The 21,020-nt window shown below is 40.2% G+C and overlaps 2 protein-coding genes across 11 annotated transcripts in view; one reads left to right on the forward strand and one right to left on the reverse strand.

Annotated features, from left to right (window-relative positions):
• Positions 1-9,425, forward strand: part of MGAT4A (alpha-1,3-mannosyl-glycoprotein 4-beta-N-acetylglucosaminyltransferase A) — a 160,927-nt gene extending 151,502 nt beyond the window's left edge. For 4 of the 7 annotated variants that reach the window (XM_073352549.1, XM_073352542.1, XM_073352558.1 and 1 more), the window contains 3 exons: positions 2,089-2,155; positions 4,654-4,766; positions 4,965-9,423. In XM_073352549.1, the coding sequence (XP_073208650.1) occupies positions 2,089-2,155; positions 4,654-4,766; positions 4,965-4,991 (207 nt within the window). In that variant the 3' untranslated portion in view covers positions 4,992-9,423. Of the gene's footprint in view, positions 1-2,088; positions 2,156-4,653; positions 4,767-4,964 lie in introns of all 7 variants that reach the window. The other 3 variants (XM_073352503.1, XM_073352512.1, XM_073352522.1) reach the window with 2 other exon arrangements.
• Positions 9,426-10,614: 1,189 nt separating this feature from the next.
• On the reverse strand, positions 10,615-21,004 carry UNC50 (unc-50 inner nuclear membrane RNA binding protein). Of its 4 annotated transcripts, none has more exons than XM_073352582.1 (7): positions 20,921-21,004; positions 17,609-17,892; positions 15,663-15,791; positions 14,848-14,968; positions 12,123-12,262; positions 11,937-12,038; positions 10,615-10,766 (listed from the first exon to the last, which is right to left on the reverse strand). In XM_073352582.1, the coding sequence occupies exons 2-7, from the start codon at positions 17,886-17,888 to the stop codon at positions 10,630-10,632; spliced, it is 909 nt and encodes a 302-aa protein (XP_073208683.1). In that variant the 5' UTR covers positions 17,889-17,892; positions 20,921-21,004; the 3' UTR covers positions 10,615-10,629. The 4 variants fall into 4 exon arrangements, with proteins under 4 accessions (XP_073208683.1, XP_073208700.1, XP_073208692.1 ...); XM_073352599.1 differs by lacking the exon at positions 20,921-21,004 and adding an exon at positions 19,380-20,481; XM_073352591.1 differs by lacking the exon at positions 20,921-21,004 and adding an exon at positions 18,328-19,349.
• Between the last annotated feature and the right edge of the window lie 16 nt (positions 21,005-21,020).

Below are 21,020 nucleotides of genomic sequence, written 5' to 3' on the forward strand. Positions count from 1 at the left end.
TATGAGACTATCCATTTTTGAGAGCTCATTCTTTATCTTTCCCTGTTTGCTGTAGAGATGTTGATCAGGCGGTTCCGCAGTTTCTTGGAGAGCGTGTGACACAAGCTGTCAGCATAGTCTGTGTGATATGTAGATTGTAATGGATTTTTTACCTTCAGTCCTTTTGGTACGATGTCCATCTGTTTGCATTTGGAAAGGAAGATTGTCTGTCTGTATCTGTACAAGTTTTTTCATGCAGTTGATAGATTTCCACTCCATACGGCTAAATGCAGTGCCTTGCATAATGACAGGTTTCAGAGTAACAGCCGTGTTAGTCTGTATTCGCAAAAAGAAAAGGAGTACTTGTGGCACCTTAGAGACTAACCAATTTATCTGAGCATAAGCTTTCGTGAGCTACAGCTCACTTCATCAGATGCATACTGTGGAAAGTATAGAAGATCTTTTTATACAGAGAGTCTCTACATAAAAGAATAAATGGACACAAATCAGATGTCAAGTATTATAACATTCATAAACCAGTCGGAGAACACTTCAATCTCTCTGGTCACGTGATTACAGACATGAAAGTTGCGATATTACAACAAAAAAACTTCAAAACCAGACTCCAGCGAGAGACTGTTGAATTGGAATTCATTTGCAAATTGGATACAATTAACTTAGGCTTGAATAGAGACTGGGAGTGGCTAAGTCATTATGCAAGGTAACCTATTTCCCCTTGTTTTTTCCTACCCCTCCCCCCTTCCTCAGACGTTCGTGTTAAACCCTGGATTTGTGCTGGAAATGGCCCACCTTGATTATCATACACATTGTAAGGAGAGTGATCACTTTAGATAAGCTATTACCAACAGGAGAGTGGGTTGAGGGGGGGAGGGGGGGAGGGAGAAAACCTGGATTTGTGCTGGAAATGGCCCAACTTGATTATCATACACATTGTAAGGAGAGTGATTGCTTTGGATGGGCTATTGCCAGTGGGAGAGTGGGGTGGGGGGAGAGAAATCCTTTTGTAGTGGTAAACACCCATTTTTTCATGCTTTGTGTGTATAAAAAGATCTTCTACACTTTCCACAGTATGCATCCGATGAAGTGAGCTGTAGCTCACGAAAGCTTATGCTCAAATAAATTGTTTAGTCTCTAAGGTGCCACAAGTCCTCCTTTTCTTTTTGCGAATACAGACTAACACAGCTGTTACTCTGAAACCTGTGATATCTAATAATATCTTAAAGTATCATTACTTCAGTAGTCTTGCTTGGGGCCTACCCTTGCTTGGGGCTTTCCCACTATAGGAATGGTGAACCTGGATAAGAATTAGAAAGTTGATAACTGCTAATAGCTTTTCTCCGAGTATCCGGGCACTATGTTCTGACCCACCTGTTAATTGGAAGTAAGTAAAAGTTGTTTGACGACAGATTGTTCTGTAGATTGTTAATTATTGTTCTAGTGTTACAAACTGAGTTGTGTTTAGCTTTGGAAGTATTCTTAGTTTGTAGAAAAAGCAGCCAGCCCCAGTGTGGTGGGTCATAGGTTTCTGATCCTGCCGCCTCAAACTGCAGATGAGAACAAAAACCAACTATAGGAATATGATAAGCCTGAATACTCAAAAGAGAAATCAGCAAGTATCCAATTTCTTTCTGAATACAGCAGGCAGATTAGCTAGTCCTATTTTAAGATTAAAGTGTGCTGTATGGTTTCATGAGTGTCCTTTGTGTGGGGAAGAGGTTTTTTAATCTTTCTCTCCCCAAATCAGCCATGGAGCAGGCTTTACCCCGAGGGTCTTTTCTGGTGTGTGCCAGTATCTGCAATATCCTCGTCCTTTCAGCATATCAGTTCTTATGAGGGGCACTTTTCTTTTCTACCCTGAAGCCAAATACAGTCAGTTCTGGAACAGGTGTTTTGTTTTGTTTTGTTTTAAGAAAAGTCTATGCTATCAATAACATCTGTTTGCTCATAGAAATAGTAGGCTGGTGCAAAGTTTTTAGGAAAGTGCTCTAAATAGAGAACGAGGGCACCCACATTTTGCTCTAGCTTGCAAATTTATTAGATACATTTAAATAAGTGCTCTCATTTTGTTTTGTGCCTGTTTCATTTTAGAATGAAGACTTGGTATTAAGCAAAGAAACCAAAGACAAACGCTTAGAGGACGGTTATTTCAGGATAGGTAATACTCTGCACCATAGAACAGCAATTTTCGTTCTTTTACAAACATGGAAATAAAATTTGTTTTATTACTATATCAATTAGTAAAATGTTTTTTTTTTTTAAAGCCTTTATGTGGTTCTGATCATTCTCATTGCGTAACTGATCTTGTAAATGTTACTTGCCCTTTTCAGGTTAATTTAATGAATGACGTTCTGATGTGATTCTTAGCTATAGTGGAAAAAAAATGATTTTATTCATCACTTTTTAAAGTATTCTAATTAGTTTTTAATTCATTTTTATTTTGGTCTGTTAATAGCCTTTATATCATATTTATTCATCCTGATATAATCGAAGTTTCTACCTGTAGGAATACCAATATCTGTACCTGCTTAATGTAGTTTGAATATATTTAAGTCAAAATTTAATAGTTGGTTGCTTAAAATTTGACCCCTGAATCCACAGTTAGTTTCCTAACCAAAAGTGCCCTGATTTTCAGAGGTGTTGAACACCCACACCTACACTGAATTTAAGCTTTTTTATTCCTTATTAGTGCCTCTGCTGCTTAGTCTGTGTGCTGAGGCTATATGTACTGCAGTATTTGCCAATAAAAAACTGAAGCTTATGGCAAAGAGCTCTGAGCATTACGGAAGATTTTTGGGTCATGGTTTAAGGTTCCATCTTCCTACTATTAGACTTAAGCAAAAAAATAAAAAACCCTCAAAAACTTACTTATGGTGAATTACTGCAGCCAATTCATGACAGTAGCATTGCAAATCCATTTATTGAATAGATATTCACTAGTACTGTCGATTAATCACAGTTAACTCATACCATTAACTCAAAAAAAGTAATCACGATTAAAATAATGAATCGTGATTAATCGCAGTTTTAATAGCACTGTTAAGCAATAGAATACCAAATGAAATGTATTAAATATTTTGGATGTTTTTCTGTGTTTTCATATATATTTTATTCTGTGTTGTAATTGAAATCAAAGTGTACATTATTTTTTATTACAAATATTTGCACTGTAAAAATGATAAAAGAAATAGTATTTTTCAATTCACCTCATACAAGTACTGTAGTGCAGTCTGTTTGTTGTGAAAGTGCAGCTTACAAATGTAGATTTTTTTTTGCACTCAAAAACAAAACAATGTAAAACTTCAGAGCCTACAGGTCCACTCAATCCTACTTCTTGTTCAGCCAATTGCTAAGACCAATAAGTTTGTTTATATTTAAATGCTGCCCCCTTCTTATTTACAATGTCACCATAAAGTGAAAACAGGCATTCACATGGCACTTTTGTATCCAGCTTTGCAAGGTATTTACATGCCAGATATGCTAAACATTTGGATGCCCCTTCATGCTTCGACCACCATTCCAGAGGACATGCTTCCATGCTGATGATGCTCATGAAAATATAATGCGTTCATAAAATTTGTGCCTGAACTCCTTGCGGGAGGAATTCTACGTCTCCTGTTCTGTTTTACTCGCATTCTGCCATATATTTCATGTTATAGCAGTCTGATTATGACCCAGCACATGTTGTTCATTTTAAGAACGATTTGACAAAACGCAAAGAAGGCACCAGTGTGAGATTTCTAAAGGTAGCTACAGCACTCGACCCAAGGTTTAAGAATCTGAAGTGCCTTCCAAAATCTGAGAGGGATGAGGTGTAAAGCATGCTTTCAGAAGTCTTAAAAGAGCAACACTCTCATGCGGAAACTGCAGAACCCGAACCACCAAAAAAGAAAATCAACCCTCTGCTGGTGGCATCTGACTCAAATGATGAAAATGAGTCGGTCTGCACTGCTTTGGATTGTTATTGAGCAGAACCCGTCATTGGCATGGATGCATGTCCCCTGGAACGGTGGCTGAAGCATGAAGAGACACATGAATCTTTAGCGAATCTGGCACATAAATATCTTGCGATGCCGGCTACAACAGTGCCATGAGAAAGCCTTTTCTCACTTTCAGGTGACATTGTAAACAAGAAGCGAGCTGTATTATCTCCTGCAAATGTAAAGAAACTTATTTGTCTGAGTGATTGGCTGAACAAGAAGTAGGACTGAGTGGACTTGCAGGCTCTAAAATTTTACATTGTTTTATTTTTGAATGCAGGTTTTTTTGTACATAATTCTACATTTGTAAATTCAACTTTCATGTTAAAGAGATTGCACTACAGTACTTGAATTAGGTGAATTGAAAAATACTATTCCTTCGGATTTTTTACAGTGCAAATATTTGTAATCAAAAATAAATATAAAGTGAGCACTATACACTTTGTAATCTGTGTTGTAATTGAAATCAATATATCTGAAAATGTAGAAAACATCAAAAATATTTAAATAAATGGTATTCTATTGTTTAAAATTCGATTAATTGTGATTAATTTTTTAATTAATATTCCTAATAAGCCCTAATATTCACTTTCATTAGAAACCTTTCTACAAACCAGATCTTTTATTTGTTTGTCTGGAGATTGTTTATTCAGGATATGCTTTTGCTCATTTAAAGGTAAATTTGAAAGTGGTATAGCAGAAGGAACAGTTGACCCAAGTCTAAACCCTATTTTATCATTTCGGCTTTCGGTAATACAAAACTCAGCAGTCTGGGCAATTCTGAATGAGGTGAGATGTTGTATACTTTACCCCTTCCCTTTTAAAATCAGAATATCAAATATGAGATGTCTCTTAATTGCATCAACATATTTGAAGCTAAGAATTTTTGGATTAATCAGAAAGCTGTTTCTCTTTTATAATTGTCTAAACATTAAGATTCACTGTAATGTACTAAAATGTGTTTTTTTTCTCAATTCTTCATTTTAGATTCACATTAAAAAAGTCACAACCTGATCAAAATTTCTTTGGAAGAAAAGAGAAAATCTTTTCAAACGTTTCCTATAATATCCTACATCTTTAACAGTCAAAAATTGAAAATACTGAGCATGCACCTTATTCCAGTTGTCTTTTATTTTTCACTCGAACTCTACCTCTTGTGAAATCTACTGTAGATAAGAAGATTGTAAGTAACCCTGCCTGTCATATCCATCCAGAAACTGATGCTCCACACTGATAACGTTCATCTGAGATCCAAGTTGTCGTCCATTTTTACATGACTTTACCATCTTATGGTTGCCGAAGCCTGCTACTCTTAACCCGTACTATTTTGATAGTATAGTAATACGGAGAAGTTGTACATATTCTTACATTTCTTGAAGATGAAAAAATATAATTAAATAAATTTTATGAAGGGGGGTACTCTCGGGGTTCCATTTATTTTGCTATAACAAAACCCTCTTTTATAGATTATCAGGATATATTTATATCTATATCTAGATTCAGATATATAGATATAGATATATATTAAAAACATTAGGGATATTTAATTTATTAAAATTTGAAAAGTACATATTTTTATGCAGTAAAATTTTAAATGGATATAGGTTTTTTTATGGATTATCTAGCTTAAATTATCTTTCTATGTTTTTCTTTGCAACTGCAAACAACATAAAAAATTAATACCATATTTCAGCTATCCTGCCATTCTAAGAAAACTAAATTGAGTTTCTAAATTAAGTACTTTTGTACCACAAAATCTGTAAGATATTGTTCAAAGCATAAGCATGCCTTAATTGCCAGAGTTCTGAAGAACATTATTCTTGGGGGCTACCATATTCCACTGATTACAGGGCATAGCCACATAAAAAGCATGTTGAAATATCTTAATATTTCAGTATAACATAAGTGCTAAATCTGCAATGATTTTAAATTTAATCCATCACATTTTAGAGGGAGATTTCGATACCAAGCTATCACTTTTTAAAAACTTTGTAGACAGTTCTTAAACCGAATGAATTCATTCTCTGTGTAGAAGAGCATTCCCTATCTTTGTGCTGTAAATTTTGAATCTTGTCTCACATGTCCAGACATATGAATTCTGTTCAGTACCTTGAATGACTACAATCCTACATGATATTTTTATCAGGAAAATAATAGTAATCAGACACTTCTAAGTAACCTCATTATAGGTCTCTCTTTAAATGTTTTTATTTCAGTATTTACCTTACTTAAATGTTGTAGTGGGTGATTTTTTTTTTAAAGGGTGAGTCATGTCCAACTTCCATGGGAATCAATGAAAAGACTTCCACTGATTTTAATAGAATCAGGCCCAAAGTCAGTTTCCTGCCTTTTGCGCTTCAAGGAAAAGAACAATGCTTGTTTAACTGATGAGCAGCCCAGACAGTGTGAGCTCTTTGTGCTGCTACAGCATTGTTCATAACATGTAATGCCATTTAACAGTTCATTAAAATCTAGTAATTTTTTCATCACATCTCAGCATAGATCTGAGAAATTATTTGGGTTTAGTTTTCCCCCAATTGTATCTGCGAATGATGCCAATAATTTAAATTATAGCTATTTATTAAATTATATCATTACTTAATTTTTGAGTCAGATATATGTTTCTGAATATAACAAGCAATGCCAACTGTCTTATTGTTCCATGAAGTTAAAATGATTTATAATAAATTTACCAATACCATTGTTAGGTGCCTTTCCTCTGAGCAGTGTCTTCTTATGGGTTTATTCTGTCAGCCCAGCTGTTCCTAAAGCAACGTTCAACATATAAGAAACTCCTAACAACATCTCTAAATGTGTAGAAACTCACCCCAAACTGATCACATTTTTGTGTTGTTTTTTTGTTAGCTCTACCCTATATTTTTTTTGAAGAACTTTTTTCTAGAAGTCAAAATATTGAACTGAAATTTGTCAATTATCATCCATTACCTCCTTGATGATAAACTGATTTTTTTTAAAAGGATGAATTTATATTCTGTTTTGTTGGATCTTACTAGCAGGACCCAGAAATACCCTGGGACGCTATGACAGATTGCACTCTTAGTAAATGAATGTGCCACAACAGTAGAAGTGAATTTATTATAAATCATTTAGGGAGCAGGTTTTGTAGATTCAGACCTGATGTAATCAGGTATAATTCCATTGATTTCCTGAGAGTTTGTTCCTTAAATTAGAAGAAGGTAGGGGTGGAGAAAATTTAGCTTGTGGTGGTGTTGTTGAAAGAAAATTCTCTCTATCTCTACACACCATTGTTTTAGACTCTAAATTCTCAAAAATTCTGATTCACAAATCACTCCGAAGTGGTCTGCTCTCCTTTTTGGAGATCCACCTCTATATGGCCGAATAAGAGTATTTCAAATATTGCTGGACATTAGCCAGTTTCTGTATTGCATTCCTCCATAATTTTTTGATTAATAGACACTCCAAATCTACTTATGTGCATTATGTCAGCCAGAAACTATAGATGATAGATGTTATAGCTTAAGGAAATGTAGGTCTTTTTTCGAGCAGCTGGCATTTCCAGATACCTTAATTTTCTGATCAAATTGAGTTTAAATCCCCAGATTTTATGCCAATTAAAGCTTTTTCTTAAAATACTGGCTTTTTTTTTTTTTAACAATGACCTTTAGCAGGGCCCACAACAATTACAAAGATTTGGCCTATTCATAATGAAATCCTGTTTGGCTTATTAAGTGAATAGTCCTGCTGAAGACTTTTTGTGTGAGTGATGTAAGAAAGATTTGGCCTCATGTCGAAATATTCCCCCATGAATGAAAACAATCCCCCCTCTGAACAAGCTTCTACAGGCTTTCTGCTCTCTTAGGGACCTAAACTTAATTTATTTGCATTAATTGCATTATTTGACTATTTATACTCATAGGGATAAATGTAATGATTTTTTTCTTGCTAGCCATGGTGGTTTGGCAAAGCTCAAGGCAGGTATAGTAGTTATGGACCAGATTAGAATTCTCATCCCATCACTGCTTTTCTCAGCCTTTTAAAAATTTAAACTAGAAAATCATTAGGGTCCATTGTGAGTCTGAGATAAGATAAGATAGGTTTCAGAGTGGTAGCTTTGTATCCGCAAAAAGAAGGAAGGGTGTCACAAGTACTCCTCCGTTTTTTTGAGATAAGATACTGGCTAAATTTAAGGCAGAATGATTTTGTACTTCTGCCTTATAATATGCAATACGTATACCTTTGAGTATGTTGAGGGATCACGTTTAGTCTTTTGGCAAGACTAGACAATTTTGTACTTTTTCCTTCATTTTTCCCATAAGCAAGTATAAAATTTCTTCAGTAATTCCTTTTTTTTTTTGTTTGAAATATCTGCTCCAAAAGGAGTACAGTATTAATTTACATCTTGTGCTTCTAATCTGTGCTTTCCTCTGGGAACAAGAATACAAATTCATTCCAAGACCATTGTTTCATGAAATCAAGTGTTTGCTTAAGTTTTAGATTTCAGTGTTCTCTTGTGATTTCTGCTGTAAGCAGTGAGCTAGAACTCTAGGTAGCTTAATGTTGAGAACTATGAAACTTTGTTTCAAGGGGACAAACTTTGATATCTTTACATGACTGCGAGTCATCCTGCTCCCACTAATTTTATGGGTGCAGGATCAAGCTCCTAATTTCAAAACATCATTACTGTTAACTTTAATGGTAGCTGGCATGATGATCATCACTGGTGCTAAATGTTCCTATGAAGTAAGGAAGGGTGGTTGTTTTTTTTAAAAAAAAGTGTTAATTGGTGGCTGCCTGCAGGTCAGGAGCTCTCCCTTTGTGCCAGTGTACAGTAGGTCACAACAGGAATTCCCAGCCTCCCCAGGATCAAAAGTAGTATGCTTTACTTGTTGAAATGGTAATTTTTTCTTTGTTGCTCAGTGTTTGCTGAGATTTCAATAGATGACGTGGAGTGCATTCTCTTCAAGCCTGAAGAGGGGCTGATACACAACTGTAAAATGAACTGCCAGCAGATTTGGCATTTTAAGCTAAACATATTTTTTTCTATAAAAGATCAAATATTGAAGTTGTATTGTAACTAGTTTCCTGTTTAAAACCTGGTGCTTGAGTTTGATACTGAGCACTGCTTTTGCAAAATTGCCATCTTCATTTTCAGGGGTTTTTTTGGCAGGGGAGGGGGGGTGTCAGTTTGTACTCTTGCCTTGTAGAATCCAGTACTGTTAGATCCTGAAACATTATTTTCTGGCAAAACTTGTTCTGTACATTTTCCCCCACCTTTTTGTTAACCAATCCCTGCTGTAATAGATTTTTATAAATTGGTTAGATTTGTTTAAAACTTGCTGCTATCTTTGAAAACCTGGTATGGGTCATGTCAACTGTGCCTTTCATCAATGTTTCATGTGCCGCAGCTATCCATGTATATTTGAAATAAAGGCTTTAAAAAAAAATTCTGTAGTTCTTACATAAGCTGAGAGAGAATACTTCTGTCCCCAAGAGACCGAAGGTGTTGAGTCCAAATTTCAAAGTCAAAAGGCATGTTCAATAGGGATTGAATACAGTACTTTAAATGCCATGTATTTAAAGTACTGTAGAGCCTTCCATATTGAACAACAGTGGCTGCTGTTCAATAAGAAGTGACATACAAAAACCTCAGTGCTGGCCAAGAATTTAAGTTAGTAATAACAACAACAACTGCTAGCTTTTTCACAATAGTACCACTGGGCTAGGCTCTGTACAAACATAGTAGCAGACAGTCCCTGTTCCTAAAAGCTTACAGTCTAAATAGACAAGCCAAAGGGTGAACAATGTAGTGAACAGTTATGTCAGTTCCACACTTTTGAGGCGTGTTTGTGTTTAGGACTGGATAATGGAAAGAGTGGGGGGAGAGACTGGTATGGGTGAAATGAAGGTAAGGGAGGGACATGGTTGGAGCAAACAGCCAATCAGCATAGAACAAAAATAGTTTAATGCAAAATTCTAGAATGTTCTGAAGGGCCAGTGGTCTTGGTGGTTGGGTGCTTTTGCTCCTAGGGGCTGAAGTCTCATGCTGAGTGTCTACATTTTTTTGCCCCAAGGCTGTATGGCAGGGGAGGCATCACCTGGGTCTTAATATCCCTACAGTACAGGTGTGGGGGGTCATAGCTGTACCTTTGAGTCTATAGAAGTGGGCCCAATTTCAGCAGCTGACTCCAGCTACTTGGAGTGGCTGATGCACTGTAGGATGATAACCCACATAATATTGACATGGAGCTAGAACATGACTCTGAGCAGCAGTCAGGCATTATTAGTGTAGCTAAACTGTAGAAGCATTAAGCCTGAGAACCACACAATAATAAACCAAGCACTGCATCTTTAAAATAACTAGCCTCCATCTATTTGTTCCACTAAAATACAGTACTTATCCCATTAAAAAACATTAACAGTGAGAATTATGCTATTCAACTTATTCAGTTAGATTTATTACAAAAATGTACAGGTAGTTTATCTTGAGGAATGTACTGCAAAAGTATTCATACAGAATTACTAACATTTAATCATTAAAAATTGCAATAGACAGGTCAAGCTTTTTACACTTATCTACAAAGAAAATTTACAACCATTTACAACAAGAGATCTTAGATGTTCATACTGTCAGCAGCTAGGACAAAATACACAGAAATATGAAATCCTGTTTTTATTTCACTCTGAATTCATAGAAAGTACAAAGTGTCTTGGTGAAGTTCCATCCCAGTGCTAATGAGAGCACATATAGCAGAATTAAGAGTGCAAATGGATACAAAAGGATAACTGTGTTCTTCAAAAATGGCAATGCTAGAAAAGAAATACAATTATGATTAGAGTACAAAATTTAAAACCAGCAATTAGTTGTATTAATAGACCAAACCCATGAACTCTTACATCTAGAGCACAGATCAGCAACATTTGGCACAAGGCCCACCCAGGTAAGCCCTATAGTGGGCTGGGCCGATTTCTTTACCTGCTGCATCTGCAGGTTTGGCCAGTCGCAGCTTCCACTGGCCGCAGTTCGCTATTCCAGGCCAATGGGGGCTGTGGAAGTGGCAGCCAGCACATCCCTCAGCCTGCACCACTTCCCGCAGCCCCCATTGGCCTGGAGCAGTGAACCACAGCCAGGAGGAGCTGTGATTGGCCAAACCTGCAGCCACAGCAGGTAAACAAACTGGCCCAGCCCACCAGGCCACATGTCAAAGGTTGCTGATCCCTGATCTAGAAGGACCCTGGGGAGAGGCTGTCAGCATTTCATCAATTTCTTAACAGCTTGGTTAAAACTAGGTGCCTGTTTATCATCCCTGCCATGCTTATTCTGCAGCCCTTAGCCCAGATACAGAATAGCTTCTATCAGAGTAGAGGAGTAATTGAGGTAGGTCTGCATACATTAGTACAGCCAACCTGCTCAATGATTTTGTTGCATTACTACCCTCCTCTCTAGTCAATCTGGGAGTCCAAAACTAATGTAAGGGTCTTGAGGGTTGAAGCAGTATATTAACTGGATTATAGTACAACACAATGGCGAGCATCAATAAGTACCAATATCTTCTGTGCAAAGAGCGTTTTAACACCACAACATAAACTGACAAGTCCTTTAGGTATAAACTTTTTAACCCAGTTGGACATTTAGATAAGGGTGTATCTAGCATTCTTGGCAAAGGATTACAAATAACTCCAACCACGAAGGACAGAGGCAGTATTGGGTTCGGAAGGGAATGGGAAAAGTTATGTTCAGAAAAAATTTAACAGAATGGAGCAAGTGGAATTGCTTCATTAGACAGTGAAGACTGCAAGACATCTATCTAGGAAGGATAGCTTAAAAATAAATCAGCATTGAATTCTTCTCCTACTTCTGCATTTGAGATGATCATTTCAAACATATGAGTTCTAAATTAAAGTAGCTTACTAGGTCAAGGCTTGTTGGTTTTCCTATAGTCAGTTGCCTAATTAATAAAAGCTTTTGAAATTACTTACCACTGTACCCTAGAAATGTTACGTAGATATAATAACCAATTGCAATCAGCCACACTGTATTCCCAACAAAATATCCCATGAATGAGGCTGTTGAGATAACATCTGTAAAAGAGAAGACAGTTGCTCTGTGACCTGCATGAGGCCCAGCACCAGGGCAAAAAGCATTAAAAAGGGTGTTCTACTTACAATTGATGAAAAACAGTTGGATAAAATGCAAAATGACTAGAAGTGGATAGAAAGCATTCAGATGAACATCAAAGGCATATCCCCATTCCACATCATAGTCTCTGCTCTGTCGTTTTACCAAGTACTTATTAGAAATAAACCTAATTGGAAAAGAAATTCAAAAGGAATAAGTTGTGAAACAATTTCACACTTTCATGTTTCCTGAAGTTATAATGCTGACTTGACATTCCACCTATAGTTAAAGTAATGAAGTCACATACAGGAAAAACCCTCAAGTCTTTACCATTTAATTCATAAATTCAATCCTTTCAAATGTTTCTGCATAATTGCCAACCTCAGCTGACTGAAAATTATTTCCCTAATGTGTGAATAAAACATAGTAGCCTAAGCAAAGGTGAGTATTTCCTCAAAAAGACAGCGCAGACCAGCCTTTTGTTAGCCTTTCTCTCTCAGCAGTAGTCACATTCTTTGATGCTAAGTAAAAAGTGCAAATGTTGTGCACAGGAGAGCAAAGACTGCTGCTGTCACTACAGACAGAAGCAGCACTGTCTTTCAGTTGGCCCATCCACTCACTTCCCAAAAGGCTGGCTATATCCTACATCTTCACATTTCCTGTGTTACAAAAATCTCTCAGTTGCATTTAATTTTAGAGACAGAAGGCACACCGGTTACCTTATTTAATAAATGCCTCATCTTCACCAAAAAAGGCAACAAAATACTTAAAAATATGGGTACGAACTTACTTGCTGCACCCAAAAACAAAGCAGGCCAAACATGGTTTCTGGTCTTGAGCTTATGGACCAAATCCATAGCTTAGCCTAATTTTCTCAGGCAAACTTCCACTGAAGTCTATGGAAATTTTGCCTAATTAAAACCTGAGTAAAGAGCAAAGAATTTGATTATACATTTTGGACTTACACCTGGAATAAGAGCAGAACATTCCTCGTATGATCAACAAACTTCCAAAGACATTTTGAATCAAATATTGAATCTCTTTTTCAAGGGCACTCTACTTTAAAATGTCATTTTCACTAAGAAATCAGTTATTTGAAGTGCCCCTGATTTCCTTTTCATTTTTGACAACAGCTTCCCTGCCTTTTTCCCCACCTCCCTGCTGGTTCAAGTGAACCATACAAGCAGCAGAGAAAAGAGCATGTGTGAGAACTGAGCCCTTCCTGTGCGTGTGCCTCGAAGAAGCAACTGAAGGCAAGAGATTGCCTCTGCTATTGGTCTCCTCTGACAGGAAAGTCTTACCACTATTCTCAGCTGTTTCCCTCAGAGGCCCAATTCTGCAGAGGAACCAGCATTCGACATATTCTCAACTATTGCCCCATCAGGTGATACCCTAAAGTACTGGAAAAGTCTCCCGTGTCTGCAGGGAGATTCTTGGCCCTCACTATCCTGACAAGGTTCTTAGAATTGGAACACTATATCTGTACAAAGGCACAGGAAGTAGGAAGGGCTCTTCACTCACTCTGCCTGGGGGTCGGGACCCATCAGGGGTCCGCAAGGTTATTACATGGGGGGGTCACGAGCTGTCAACCTCCATCCCAAACCCTGCTTTACCTCCAGCATTTATAATGATGTTAAATATATTTAAAAAGTATTTTTAATGTATAAGGGGGGGTCGCACTCAGAGGCTTGCTGTGTGAAAGGGGTCACCAGTACAAAAGTCCTGCACTAAGAACCCCTGCACTAAGCTCTGGGCAGTTAATGAGGCCCCTTGATTCCCTCTTGTCCTTCCCATTGACTACAGGGAGGGGAGGGGAGTGAAGAAAGGGGCCTGTTTCCCCTCACCCATGGAGTGGGAGGGAGAACTTCTCTGCTGCACCTCTTCCATTATTACTGTGGCTCAGTGGAGAGGTCAAGTACAGGGACGCGAGAAGAGTGCGGTTCTTTTTGCTCGTTCCCTTCCTCTCCCAATCCCATGCAGGGCACCAGGGATAATGAAGGGAAGCTACTACCACTCCGTGCAGGTGTCCCAAAGGGAAGGGCTTGGATAAAAAGGAAGCATCCCAGCCACTCTCCCAGGCTCCTGCAATGGTTTGAGGAACAGGAGAACCTGCCCACATCTCTGAAAGAGGAAACACTGCTGCTATGTTACTGGGAAACATCCTCTTACTGCACATGAACTCTGCCCAGCACAGGGCATAATACTCATGTGGCATACATAATATGGCAGGAGACAAAAGTGACAGTGACCACAGGAGCAGAGAAGCTGACAAATGCATAAAGCAAACTCTTATAATCACCTCCGGAATTACTTGTGACAACAACAGTTAAAATAGTTCAGCGAGAAGGGTGGCTTGACTTTACAATGTTGTGCCATTAAACATTAAGAATACTAAACACAAGAATTCATCTGTTACATGTTTACAAGCATGTGATTTATTAAAAAAGCCCCAAAAAAGCAATAAAAAAATCTCTTGAACCCTCCAGCATTGTTGATAAAGACCAACTCAGCAGGAAAATAGGCACTGAGAGGTGCAACTGATAAATTTCCTCTAAGTAGTGACTTTTTTTGCAGAAAGAGATCAAGCAAAATAAGTATTTTCTAATGCTCTTTCCCAATAGAGCTCTATTCACAGCCAATGAAAACTCTTAGCCCTCTCTTCTGAGCCAAGTCATATTGTTACAGATTTAAGTACAATGCCTCAGCAGCAGGGAACTGTCAACTGCCCTATAGCAATGCCTAACTTAGTTCTAGATGGAATTATTTACTTACCACATTAAAGTTGCTATTAGAAGGCCAACGCCTACACAGTCTATAAACACAACCCAAAGAAGTAGCTTTATCGTTTGAAAAAATCCCATGTCCAGCACAAATCCAAATCCTATAGTAGAAACTGGGGGCAGGGGGAAGAGAGAGAGAGAAGGGGAAAAAAAGAGAAATTAATCCTTCCTAGCTGGAAAAATGCTACATCACCAAACAATGCCAATCACTCAAACTTTGACATTCCAGGGATTAACTTTTTGGAGGTCTCCTGAAATCTCAGCATTTTCCCCTTTATTCCGCCTCACCCCTAAGATCTTCTGCAAGGCAGCCCCTTCTTCTATTAAAATGCTGCATACCGTACCACTTGTGTATAATGTGGTTGGCTTACGTTCAGCGTGTGGCACATTTCACATTTTTAAACTTAGAATCTTTTTATGAAGAAGATACCTTGTTAAGCAGAAGTGCAGAGTAAGAGCAACAAGCAGAGCTGAAGACACACTGCTTTCAGTTACAACAAAACCACGTGATAGTGCATAGTTTTCTGGCTCTGAAGACTCAGCTGTCCTTCAGACTGCCATTCAAATTTCCAGTCCATTTTAGTTGAATGAAAATGCAGTACACATAAGACACATTTTTATTGAGTTCCTTTGGCAGCTTTGGGAAAACAACCATGAAACACATATGGATCTAGGAAATATTTCCCATCCAACTGCAAGAACATTAAAATTTCAGAAGTGACTGCAGGTACTGTGCCAAGTCAAAAATGGACTGGGTGTAGTGTTTTCACTGTTGCCTTTTAAAAAACAATTTGACCTGAAGCTTACATGCAAAAGATTTTCTTTGGCTTGGTGATGGCCGACGTCCACAGTGTCTCGCTGAGGCTTTGTTCACTGTGTAACTTTGTATTATCAAAGCATCTAGGAGTCCTAGTTGTGGACCACGACAGCACTGTGCTAGGTACGGTAAAAAAAGGGCGTCTCTGCCCCAAAGAACTTACAATCTTAAGTATCAGACAAGAGACAACAAATAGATAAAGACAGACGGAGTCTCCAAGGAAACAATGAGACAATACTGGACAGCATGATAGGCAGAGGTCTCAGCATACAAGCAGCCTAATTGTTGCCAAGGGTACTGTAGGCATCACAGCAAAGGAGAGTTTTGAGAAGGCCTTTGAAGGTGGATAATGATGTTCCTTTGCTGATGCTTATGGAATACTCCTCCCAAGCGCGTGGATCAGCATGGGGGAAAGCATGAAGCCGCTGTCTGAAAATTTAACAGTGGTGTAGTGGGCAATGGAGGCTGGCAGTGCAGGAAAGGAAGTGAGCATCCACAGGTTGATAGCGAATAAGAGATGATCAGTAAGACTGGGGGCTGATCATGAAGGGCCTCAAAAGTGAACACAAGCAGCTTATGTTTGATGTGATAGTGAAGAGGCAGCCAGTGGAGGGATTCAAAGAGAGGGGTGATGTGGTCAAAGCGCAGGCTAGGAAAATGATCCTCGCAGCAGCATTGTGAATGGATAGGAGTGGGGCAAGATTCATTTGTCAAGGCCAGAGAGAAGGATGTTACAGTGATTGAAACATGAGATGAGGATACCTTGGACAAGAGTTTTAGCTGTATGGATGGATAAGAAAGGCCTATCCTTAGGTACAGCCTGGATGTAATGACCTAGCGAGATGTCTGAGTCAAGATAATGTCTGGGTTACAGGTCTGAGTGACAGGCAGGATGGTGGGGTTTGTCCACAGTGACCAAGAAAGGAGGTAGCAGGAAGGTATGGGGGGGTGGGAGGGGGTTTGCAGAATAGGAGCTCTGTTTTAGCTATGCTTAGCTTGAGCTGGCAGCTAGACATCCATGAGGGAGTCAGAGAGACAGTTCAAGATTTTAGTTTGGACAGAATGGTAGATCTGTGAGCCATCAGCATATTTGTGTTTGTAGATAAGATGACCCAGAGATAAAGTATAGATGGAGATGAGAAGGGGAGCAAGGACAGAGCACTGTGTAAAGGGTACTTTGCCTGTAATGGGTTCAACATTAGGGACTGTCTTTTTTTTTCTGTGTTTGCACAGTGACTAGCACAATGGTCCTAGTCTACAATTTGGCTGCTTATGTGATAAGGTAATACACATAATAATACATCCCAGTTTCTAATCATCCAAATGTTCAACTATTTTTTTTAAAAAAAGAATAGTCATTCATTCCTCTGGTTGTCTTTGCTATGACACAATGATTGAAACCGACACAGTTTGAAACACAGAACAGAAACAAGACTTGATTACAACAAACATAAAGAAGAGTCTTTAGAGGATTCTAGATACAGCTAGACCCTGCGGTTTACCATGGTTCTCTAATTTCTAAATGGTTACTGTAACCTTTGAGTGTAGATAGCTCATCAGCTTCTTTTCCATTCTGATTAAGGGCCTCTACAGTCAAAAACCCAGGGTGCTGAAAAAAACCCTGTGAAGATACATTCCTGCAACTTTATTGAAAAGAGAAAGATCTTATCTAGCCGCCGCCACCACCACTACAGTATCTGCGCATGTCACAATTAATGTGTTTATCCTCACAACACCCATGTAAGGGTGGGAACTACTATTTACACAATTTTACAGATGAGGAAGTGAGGATTGCGAGACTAAGTGAGTTGACCAAGGTTACACAAGGTCTGTGGCAGAGCAAGGACTTGAACCCAGGCCTCCCTAATCTTAGGCTAATGCCCAATTCTTCCTTTTTCCCACCTCATTTTCGCTGTTCATGGAAATAGACACTCACCACACAGCCAGATACTCAGCAATACCAAGAAAGCAGGATCATCTCTTGCCCACTGGTCCTTTGTTTGTTTCCGGTAATGAAAGTTTCTATAAACTCTCTGTGGTGAAGTGAACAGGTAGAGCATCTGCCAAACAGCAAACTCAAAGTCCATCTGCCGGAAGTGAAGGAGCCTCCTCAGGTATTTGTAGCGTTTTGCACCCGCTGTATGTCGCGCTGCATCCCTGGAGTTTAACGCACCATTGCCCTGGTTTTGGGAACTAACTGAAGTGGTCGGCAACATTTTTCTGAAGAAAAGATTTTAAAGTTAAAACTAATTTATTTTACATAATCTTAGAAATGATAGACAGCAGATGTAAAATTAGAAATGTTTTAAATTATGTAGTGTTAATTACGGCATTTAGATTTAAATCTGATTTGCAAGGGTAATTAGGCAAGTAGGTAGCTAAATACTACCACTTGTGCCAGCAAGATTGTACGTGCAAAACTGTAAGCTAGAGTGAGCCCCTTTCAAAATTTGGCTATGTATGTTAATTGAGTCACCTTTCTGCTGCCTACAAACAATGTATTAAAATAGCATAGTTTAGAAACTTGCACACCAGGATTGGTGCCAATAACACATAAATTAAAATTCCAATCTGCTAACAACTCACTGTGTGGCCTTTGACAAATTATGTAACCTCTCTGTCCCTCCCCTTTCCATGTATAACACAAACAATTACCTGCCTACTGCATAGGGTGCTGTGACAATCTTTGTAAAATGCTCTGGAAACAAAGCACTCTTCAAGCACTAAGTATAAAAATATCAGAGGGATAAATGCCAGAGAGGGAGAGGAATTATTTAAGCTCAGTACCAATGTGGACACAAGAACAAATGGATATAAACTGGCCACCAGGAAGTTTAGACTTGAAATTAGACGAAGGTTTCTAACCATCAGAGGAATGAAGTTTTGGAATAGCCTTCCAAGGGAAGCAGTGCGGGCAAAAGATCTATCTGGCTTTAAGATTAAACTCGATAAGTTTATGGAGGAGATGGTATGATGGGATAACATGGTTTTGGTAATTAAACATTCATGGTAAATAGGCCCAATGGCCTGTGATGGGATATTAGATGGGATGGGATCTGAGTTACCCAGGAAAGAATTTTCTGTAGTATCTGGCTGGTGAATCTTGCCCATATGCTCAGGATCTAGCTGATCGCCATATTTGGGATCGGGAAGGAATTTTCCTCCAGGGCAGATTGGAAGAGGCCCTGGAGGTTTTTCACCTTCCTCTGTAGCATGGGACACGGGTCACTTGCTGGAGGATTCTCTGCTCCTTGAAGTCTTTAAACTACGATTTGAGGACTTCAATAGCTCAGACATAGGTGAGAGGTTTTTCGCAGGAGTGGTGGGTGAAATTCTGTGGCCTGCGTTGTGCAGGAGGTCAGACTAGATGATCATAATGGTCCCTTCTGACCTAAATATCTATGAATCTATGAATCTATAAATGTACAGTTTTACAATTGCCTTTGAATGTTTTTACTATTAAAGATGTTCTATTTTACACTGCATTATATTTTAATTATTTCAGATAAAAATTCAGTGTGCCCCACTCCTCAAAGAAACATAGGCATGTAATTCTGGGTTGGAGGGAGGCACCTCTGTTTGCTTGGGATTCAAAGCTATGAACCTTCTCCCCACCTAAGCTCTTTCTTGCAACAAACAAAACAAAACGAAGACAAGATGATTGAGTCTCCCCTTATAAACTTGAGCCCAGTGGGCAGGGCATTTACCTAGGCTGTGGGAACCCTGGATTCAAACTTCCCCCTTTGCCTGAGGTGGGGAGAACACAGGTTTCCCATGTCTCAGATGAGTGCCCTCTGATTGCTGGGTATTCTTCGGTGGGTCTCTCAATCTGTCTTGTTGAAGCTGTTCCACTTTATATTAATAAAGAGTTATTGCAACAGGGTCTTGAACTCGGGTCTCTGAATATCAGTCATAGTTTAAGGGCCTGCAAGGACCACCAGATAATCTAGTTCGACCTCCTGTATATCACAGGCCACCAACATCACCCAGAATCCCACACTGAACTCAACAACCAAAATATTATTGCCCACAGGAGACTAGACTATGTGTCGTCACAGGCAGAGAATAGGAGGGACTACGGATATATCTACACTAGCACTTTTGTTGGTAATACTTTTGTCGGACAAGTGGACTGGGGGAAAAAACACACCCCCAGCTGACATACATTTCACTGACAAGAGCCAGTGTGGACAGCGCTATGTCGGTGCGAGATGCTCATCGGGGTGGCTTAATTATGCCACGAGGAGAGCTGTCTGCCGCCAGCATAGAGTGGCTACACAGGAGACCTTACAGCAGCGGAGCTGTAGTGGTACAGTTATGCCACTGTAAGATCGGTAGCGTACACATAGTCTGAGGTGGACCAATGCCTGAGGCCCCTGCAATGGAAGGGAAGTGATTGAGATATACCCAGATAATCCTAGCAAGTGACCCACACTCACACACTACAGGGGAAGGCAAAAAATCCCCAAACGCTGAAGTCACTGCCAATCTGACCTGGGGGAACTCTCTGCCTGACCCCAAATACGGGGACAGTTAGACCCTGAACATGAGAGAGAGAGAAAATGCTCTGAGACACCTCAGACACCAACCCAAGCCATCTAGTGGCCCACCTCCACAGCGGCCACCCAGGAGGCCACTAAGGAGGAAGGAGACCCAGCAAGTCCCCCTTAACGCTGGGGAGCACAGTCCCGCTCAGGCCGAGCCTATTTAAGCGTCCCCGCAAAGTGGAACAGCTTCGGCAGCGCGGAGGGAGACCCCTCCCCACCCCGCCAGCCGCAGCGCCCAGTGCTTCGGGCAGCTCCTGGCCGGTGGGAGACCCGGGTTCAAGTCCCTTCCCCCCGCGCGCGCGCTGCCCCCTGGGGGAGACACTGGGGTGGGGGCGGTGCCGGCCTCCCGGGCAACCATCTGCCCGGGGCACCGGCCCAGAGGCGGCTCCAAGGCGCGACGCCTCCTTTGAGGACCCGACGGGCGGGGGAAGGGCCGCGCGCAACAGTACAAGGGAAGGACCCCCCGCCCCGCAGAGATCCCAAGCCCCGCTGTGGCTCCCGCCGGGCCGGCTCATGCAGGAGCTGGGGGCGGAGCCACGGGTGTCTCGAGCCAAGGCCAACAGTTCCCGCGGGGGCGCCAACGGTTTGTGGCGCAGGCGGGACCCTGGGTCGCCCTGCCTAGGCAGCGCGCGCGCGCGCGCACGTTGCGCAGGCCCACGCGCCCGAGGGGCGAGAACGCCGTCCGCAGCTGCCCCGCTCACCTGCCGCTCCAGCCCCGCCCCTCCCAACCACACACAGCGCGAGGGTCTCCCGGGGCCGCGCGCACCCCCAGCAAATTCCAGCTGCTTCCGGCAACGTAGC

This window comes from Lepidochelys kempii, chromosome 1 (genome assembly GCF_965140265.1).
Source record: "Lepidochelys kempii isolate rLepKem1 chromosome 1, rLepKem1.hap2, whole genome shotgun sequence".
NCBI classification, from domain to species: domain Eukaryota; kingdom Metazoa; phylum Chordata; order Testudines; family Cheloniidae; genus Lepidochelys; species Lepidochelys kempii.

What these genes read in the sequence shown, in the direction of transcription:
- UNC50 (XM_073352582.1), bottom strand. Translation starts at nt 17,888, where the DNA reads ATGTTGCCGACCACTTCAGTTAGTTCCCAAAACCAGGGCAATGGTGCG. An exon ending in CTAATAGCAACTTTAATGTG is followed by an intron (nt 12,263 to 14,847) that starts GTAAGTAAATAA and finishes TTTTCCAATTAG; the next exon opens with GTTTATTTCTAATAAGTACT. An exon ending in CCAACTGTTTTTCATCAATT is followed by an intron (nt 12,039 to 12,122) that starts GTAAGTAGAACA and finishes TCTCTTTTACAG; the next exon opens with ATGTTATCTCAACAGCCTCA.